The sequence below is a fragment of the Rhincodon typus genome, chromosome 20, assembly GCF_021869965.1.
Source record: "Rhincodon typus isolate 14 chromosome 20, sRhiTyp1.1, whole genome shotgun sequence".
Taxonomy (NCBI): domain Eukaryota; kingdom Metazoa; phylum Chordata; class Chondrichthyes; order Orectolobiformes; family Rhincodontidae; genus Rhincodon; species Rhincodon typus.
The window spans coordinates 12,641,738-12,649,770 of record NC_063351.1 but is presented as its reverse complement, the minus strand read 5'-3'; the positions used below and the strand labels follow the sequence as shown (position 1 = coordinate 12,649,770).

The 8,033-nt window shown below is 45.1% G+C and overlaps 1 protein-coding gene across 1 annotated transcript in view; it reads right to left on the bottom strand.

Moving 5' to 3' along the window:
- Positions 1–1,450: 1,450 nt before the first annotated feature.
- The window catches only part of LOC109929470 (interferon-induced protein with tetratricopeptide repeats 5-like), a 19,777-nt gene continuing 13,194 nt past the window's right edge, over positions 1,451–8,033 (bottom strand). Inside the window, exon 2 of the mRNA XM_020529145.1 lies at positions 1,451–2,933. Within this exon, the coding sequence (XP_020384734.1) occupies positions 1,451–2,933 (1,483 nt within the window). The remainder of the gene's footprint in view (positions 2,934–8,033) is intronic.

Sequence of the window (8,033 nt, the reverse complement as noted above, 5' to 3'; positions counted from 1 at the left end):
GAACAAAACAACTGTGGAAACACAACTCACATTGAGCTCCAGTAACTTGTTTTTAATAGAGCAGCAACTCTTTCACAGTCCTGGTTTAACGCCAGTTATTTTTCTACATTTGTCCGTAATCCAAAATGAAGGAAGATAAAAGGATGTGGTCATTACATTGGTCTAGGTCAGATTCTGGACAATAGTAATGTCATGGATGTTGGCAGTGGGGGATTCAGTGATGGTAATACCACTGACTGTTAAGAGGTGATGGCTAGATTTTCTCTTCTTGGTGCCTGGACCTTGGATGGCACTAATGTTATTTGCCACTTATCATGGATATTCTTCAGGTGTCGCAGCGTATGGATGTGGACTGTTTCCAGCATTTGAGGAATCAGAAATGGTGCTGCAAATTGTGCAGCCATCAATGAACATCCCAGATTCTGACATTGTGATGGAGGAAAGGTCATTGATAAAGCAGCTAAAGAAGTTGGACCTCAGATAATCCCCTGAGAATCTACTTCAGCAATGTTCTGGGGCTGAGATAATTTGGAATTCAGCTCTTTTGTCCATATTTGGACCAAGGTTGCAATGAGATCAGGAGCTGAGTAGCCCTGGCAGAACCCGGACTGAGCACCAGTGAGCAAGTTATTAGTAAACAAGTAATGCTTGATAGCAATGTTGATCACACCTTTTGTCACTTTATTGATAATGAAGAGTAGACAAATGGGGTGGTAAATGACCAGTTTGGACTTGTCCTGTTTTTTTTGTTTGCAGGATAGATCTGCATGATTTTCTACATACCAGTTCGATGCCGGTGGTGTAACTGCACTGGTGCGACTTGGCTATTACATCTTCTCACTCTCTTGCTCTTAATCTCAAGCTGTTCAGCTACTTGAGAACCGATCATATTGTTGTTGGCAGGCAGAAGGCTTTTGTCATTGATAACTGGTCACTAGTCCACAAACCGATCAGTTACTTGCTGTCAGCCTAAACTCCATTTGTGTACGCACCTCCTTTGTCTCCAGCTCATCTGCAAACTACACTCCAACTGTTGCAGCTGCATAAACAGTGTTTACAATGTGTGTCAGGTTACTTGTCTTCAATGCATACAGCAATTCTTGATTTTGAAGGAGTTCTATTTTTCCTATCAGTCCGCAATTCAATGTGCAGAAAAGTAAAATGACACAGTCTTTGCCATATAATTAACACTATTTCCCCATATCCGACATTACTTTGTTTCTATTCACGCTCAGCAGAACCTTTAACTTTACGGAAATTACTGTGATTTGGATAGTTCCACAGTGTGGTCAATATTCCTGAATAAAGTACATTTAGAATTATTGCAAAAAGGGCCTTATGGAAAATTAACACACAGAAGTAAAATGCTTACTTCGAAGTTTCCCATGGAATGTAAAAGAAATGTACCCCCATTTATAGATCGGTGCCTCAATGTATTTCAACATATCAGTTAGTTTTCATTGGGAAAGTTGTTTCTGCCCTCGATGGAAGGGCGTAACTCACAAAGAGCACTTAAATATTCGTCATTGTCAGGATCAAACTCCAAAGCCTTTTTGAAGCATTCAATTGCTTCACACTTCTCCCCATCGAGTTGGTGCAGGAATCCCCGAACACCAAGGGCCTCACTGTCTCTTGGATTCCTGCGAAGTCGTCTTGCTGCTATCTTCTCCAGGTTTTCACGGCACTTGTTCCATTCCACTGAGTTGTAATTGACTTTCATTCCCTCCAGAAAATGTTGGATGGCATTTGATTCTGAATTCTTGTGATTCAGTTGGAATAACCCTACCGCTAAACATATCGCTTGCTTGTTCTCTGGGCGAATAACTTCCAGTGTCAGGAGATGGCTGTAGATTTCCTGTGCTTTGTCATATTCTTCATTTAATAAGCAAATTGCTGCAAAATCGAGGTGGCCCTTAATAGATGTCAGCGACCGTTTCTCGAAAGATTTTTCGAAATGGTACTTGCATTTATTGACCAGCTCAGCTTTCTGTTGAAATGCCGGATTGCGAGGATCTTTACTGAGTGGATTTTTGATCACTCGATACAATTTGGTTCTGTAACATTGACCTATTTTATGATGTATGAAGGTAGAGTGTGGGCTAATTTCTAATCCTCTCTCCAACAGCTCCAGAGCTTTATCCACATTGTTGCAGTATCTGTAAAACTGAGCTGCATATCGGAGCACATAAGGGAGATCAGGGGACTTCTGCAATGCTCGTTCAACTAAAGTGAGTGCTTCATCACTTTTCCTACTTATTTGTAGTTTGAGAGCCAACAGCACCATGGATACAGAGTCATTGGGATCAAGCTCCAGCACACGTCTAAACCACTTCAGTGATTCCATGGGCCCGCGACTCTCTGGGGTCCCAGAAAACCATTCCAGACGAGACAGAGCAGTGGCATAGCCAACGTTCCACTCAATATTGTCAGGATCTTTCTCCAGGGCCTTTTTAAAACATTCCTTTGCCTCTTCATAATACTGGGCAGCAGTAGTCAACAGTGACCAACCCTTCTCCCCATAAACCTCGGGTATCATTGCTGTAAACTGAGAGGCTTCAGGAAATGGTTTACAGACTGTCTCTAGCTTATCGAGGTAGGACTGAGCCTCTCCCAGTCGGTCCATGTGATAATAAACCCAGGCATAGTTTCCATAGGTGACAATGATTCGTTTTTCAAATTCATCTTGATGTTTCTCCTTCAGAATCTTTTCAGCTTCCTTTAAATTCTGAATTGCCTCTTCACAGTTTCCTTGCAGACAGGTTATAAAAGCAAGTTGGTTGTAGGACCTGTCTTGATATTTCACACCAGCCTGTATCGAATCTTCTAATCTGTATTTCATATCATCCAAGTCAATGTTTTCTTTCTGTGGAGCCCATGTGAAGTGACATTGAAGCTGATTCAGCTTCACTTTCAACAAATCCTTCACTGTGTCACTGCAAGAGAATAAAATGAATCAAAATTCATCTCATTCCAACAGCAGTTCTGTCTCTTCTCCATGTAGTTTGTTTACAAAATGGATTGTCATATCTCCAAAAACATGATGTGAAGGTGATGGTATTGCACTGGGATGGACAAAGTGAAAAGTCACATGACACCAGATTACAGTCCAACAGATTTACTTGGAATTGCAAGCTTTCAGAGAGTTGCTTCCTCGTCAGGTCCTTCACCCCATGAAGGAGCAGTGGCCCAAAAGTTCGTGATTTGAAATAAAACTGTTGGTCTTTGGCGTGGTGGTATGTGATTTCTGACTTATTACAAATACATGGCTCAATTCATACTTGTGCCTTTAATGCTGGCTGATGTATTTGCGAGTGGAGAAGGCTTTCCCTCAAAGTCAAAATTAGTTCACTGACAACTTGTTGAAAGAATGATGATGTATTGAATGTAAGTATGGGTGCATAGTACAATGTCTAGCTATTGACCAAAGCAAAGTATTCTTTCCCTCCCACTTCAAAGAAATCAATTACTTCTTCCTATTTCTTCCTAAACTGTTCTTCTGTTTAACCACAGAATGAAAGGGGCATTGACTGAATCATTACCCATTTTGAAACATGTTTTAAAATATTACATAAATTTTAAATAACCATGTCAATACTTGGATACCAAAAACTTTGACTGCTTTCAAATGGTAAATTTCTGTGCACTTGTGATGACATTTCTCACGTAATCACTCTCTAAACATTGGTGGGAAAAATGATACAAACCAACAGGAGACAGCCTTAATCAAGCTCATGGTTGTGTGTGAAATAATCCTGGCAATTTCTCAGCAGCACACTCTTTTGGATACCTACAAGTGCCACTCTAAGGTTGATTTTTTTTAAGATTCTGCCATCTCCATAGTGATGAGAGATTTTCCTCAATTCAAAAACATAATCTGTAACAGTCTTAAGTCTCAGTTTCTTCCTTGCTTGGATTGCAATTCTCTATAGAATTTCATTATTTCTGATATTGTAATTACATATATTTCAGAACAGTCCCATAGTTCTAGGATTACACGGGCAACATTGGGTGGATATCAGCTCAAAAACATCTAGTCCCTTCATGATGAAGGAAACATTCATGTTCCTTGTCTCCTATTTCATTGACTTTCAGCTAAATTTATAACCTTTATTTATGAATACACCAGTTCCCTTTATCAGAGTCGAAATCCTTAGCTTTCCCTGGATGTGTCTTCAGCTCCATTTCTTCCCCCAAAATGTACTGTGCTAACTCACTCTATCGGAATAAATGTAGACATAGGTAATCTTTCACATTGCTCAGACTTCCTGAAATCAACTTTAGGAGTTCCAAATTTGTGGCTCAATGGTATTCAACACTTAATTCTTCAAACAAACAGAAAGGAAAATTCAATGCTATCCTTGCCAGCATCTTTCTATTGGCGATTGCACTGAATAAGATTAACATATGCTCAGTGCAGGCTATTGTCATTGAGCTAACTGTTCTTGTATCTCAGTGTGGAGCTGGAGGAGCACAAACTGGTGAAGTTTCAAAATCCCACGAGGAGCTTGAACAGTTCATCAACTTTACTAACGCCTTTCGCCTCAACCTCAAGATCACCTGGACCATCTCTGATACCTCTCTCTCCTTCCTGGACCTCTCTGTCTCCATCTCTGGTGACCACCTCAAAACCAACATCTATTTCAAGCCCACCGACTCCCACAGCTACCAAGACTACACCTCCTCTCACCCACCTTCCTGCAAGAATGCAATCCCCTATTCCCAATTTATCCGCCTCCATCGCATCTGCTCCCAAGATGGGGCGTTCCACTCATGAACATCCCAGATGTCTTCTTATTTCAAGGACCGCAACTTCCCCCGCTTCGGTGGTCGAAGACGCCCTCAACCGCATCTCTTGCATTTCCTGCACCTCTGCCCTCACATCCCCTTCCCCCAACAAAAACACAGACAGAATTCTCCTTGTCCTCACATATCGCCCCACTAACCTCCGTATTCAACACATCATTCTCCGCCACTTCTGCCACCTATAATCCGACCCCACAACCAAAGATATATTTTGCTCCCCATCCCTATCTGCCTTTCATAGGGACCGCTCTCTCCATGACTCCCTCGTCCGCTCCACATTCCCCACTATCCCCACCTTCGTCGGCATCTTTCCCTGCAACCGCAGGAAGTGCTACACCTGTCCCTACACCTACCCCTTCACCTCCATCCATGGCACCAAACAAACCTTCCACATCAGACAGAAGTTCACCTGCACATCTGTCAATATGGTCTATTACATCCGCTGCTCCCAATGTGGCCTCCTCTACATCGGGGAGACCAAACAGAGGCTCGGAGACCGCTTTGTAGAGCACCTGCGCTCGGTTTGCAACAAACGACAACACCTTTTGGTTGTGAACCATTTTAACTCCCCCTCCCACTCCCTGGATGACATGTCCATCCTGGGCCTCCTCCAGTGTCAGAATGACACCACCCAGAAACTGGAAGAGCAGCACCTCATAATCCACCTTGGGAGCCTACAGCCCAATGACCTCAATGTGGACTTTACCAGTTTCAAAATCTCCCCATCTCCCCTCATCCCATGACCAACCCTCCTTCTCATCCCCACCTCTTTGACCTGACACAACCTGTCCATCTTCTCTCCCACCTATCTGCTCCTCCCACCTCACTGACCAATCCCCACCATATGCCTACCTGCACTCCCCTATCACCATCCCACCTACCTTCCCCAGCCCCACACCCTCCTCTCTCTATTTATTTGAGCTCCCTTCCCCCTCACCACTTCGGAAGAAGGGTCCCAACCCGAAACATTAACTTTCCTGCTCCTCTGATGCTGCCTGAGCTGCTGTGTCCCTCCAGCTCCACACTGCGTTCTCTCTGACTCCAGCCTCGGCAGTTCTTGCTATCTCTCTTTCTTTCAGATGTTCAATTTAAACTGAACTGCCGCTAGATTCCATGTTATGTTCACTCGCACCCATCCCATTTCATGCTGTGAACTCGCTTTGATTTGTAAATAAATAAATCCCTTCTCGAAAATCATGGAGCATAAAGCAACATTTCCTTCTTAAAACGATCTGAGTGCATTGACAGCATGCAAACATCAAATGTAAATTTAATTTAGTGTATTAATGAGGCTAATTTAATTCTAATTTGAAATATTAATATAACTCGAACACTCTAACAATGACCAGTCTTTAGCATCACACCTTCCCACATGAACAAATGATCCCAGCGTTATGAATGCCAATTCTTTCCTTATTTCCGAAAATAAACCTCTTTAATAGTCTAGATATATATTTTAACACCAAAGAGATTCCAGCGATTGTTACCTCATAGTACTGATCAGTTGGAAATCCTGCTGAATTTCTTTCGCAGCTTCAAATCTGCTTCTAATGCGAGTTGATCGAGGTGTGTGTCTGGGTACGTTGTTGCTCAATCTAATTTCTGAGTCCCGTGACAACTGCTTGATAGCGATAATAGGAACTGCAGATGCTGGAAAATCCGAGACAACAAAGTGCAGAGCTGGATGAACACAGCAGGCCAAGCAGCATCAGAGGAGCAGAAAGGCTGACGTTTCGGGCCTCGACCCTTCTTCAGAAATGGGGGAGGGGAAGGGGGTTCTGAAATAAATAGGGAGAGAGTGGGAGGTGGATAGAAGATGGATAGAGGAGAAGATAGGTGGAGAGGAGACAGACAGGTCAAAGAGGCGGGGATGGAGCCAGTAAAGGTGAGTGTAGGTGGGGAGGTAGGGAGGGGATAGGTCAGTCCAGGGAGGACGAACAGGTCAAGGGGGCGGGATGAGGTTAGTAGGTAGGAGATGGGGGTGCGGCTTGAGGTGGGAGGAGGGGATAGGTGGGAGGAAGGACAGGTTAGGGAGACGAGCTGGGCTGGTTTTGGGATGCGGTAGGGGGAGAGGAGATTTCGAAGCTTGTGAAGTCCACATCGATACCATTGGGCTGCAGGGTTCCCAAGCGGAATATGAGTTGCTGTTCCTGCAACCTTTGGGTGGCATCGTTGTGGCACTGCAGGAGGCCCAGGATGGACATGTCGTCTGTGGAGTGGGAGGGGGAGTTGAAATGGTTCGCGACTGGGAGGTGCAGTTGTTTAGTGCGAACCGAGCATAGGTGTTCTGCAAAGCGGTCCCCAAGCCTCCGTTTGGTTTCCCCGATGTAGAGGAGGCCACAACGGGAACAGCGGATACAGTATACCACGTTAGCAGATGTGCAGGTGAACATCTGCTTGATGTGGAAAGTCTTCTTGGGGCCTGGGATGGGGGTGAGGGGGGAGGTGTAGGGGCAGGTGTAGCACTTCCTGCAGTTGCAGGGAAAAGTGCCGGGTGTGGTGGGGTTGGATGGGAGTGTGGAGCTGACAAGGGAGTCACGGAGAGAGTGGTCCCTCGGAAAGCAGATAAGGGTGGGGAGGGAAAAATGTCTTTGGTGGTGGGGTCGGATTGCAGATGGCGGAAGTGTCGGAGGATGATGCGTTGGATTCGGAGGTTGGTGGAGTGGTACGTGAGGACCTGGGGGATTCTGTTTTGGTTGTTGTTGCGGGGAGGGGGTGTGAGGGATGAGTTGTGGGAAATGCAGGAGATACGGTCGAGGGCGTTCTCGACCGCTGTGGAGGGGAGGTTGCGGTCCTTGAAAAACGAGGACATCTGAGATGTACGGGAGTGGAATGCCTCATCCTGGGAGCAGATGCGGCGGAGGCGAAGGAATTGGGAACAGGGGATGGCATTTTTGCAGGAAGTTGGGGGGAGGAGGTGTACTCTAGGTAGCTGTGGGAGTCGGTGGGCTTGAAATGGATATCGGTTTCTGGGTGGTTGACCGAGTTGGAGACAGAGAGGTCCAGGAAGGAGAGAAAAAAAAAAAAAAAAAAAAAGGTGAACTTAAGGTTGGGGTGGAAGGTGTTGGTGAAGTGGATGAACTGTTCGAGCTCCTCGTGGGAGCACGAGGCAGCGCCGATACAGTCATCAATGTAACGGAGGAAGAGGTGGGATTTAGGGCCAGTGTAGCTACGGAAGAGGGATTGTTCCACGTAACCTACAAAGAGGCAGGCATAGCTTGGGCCCATGC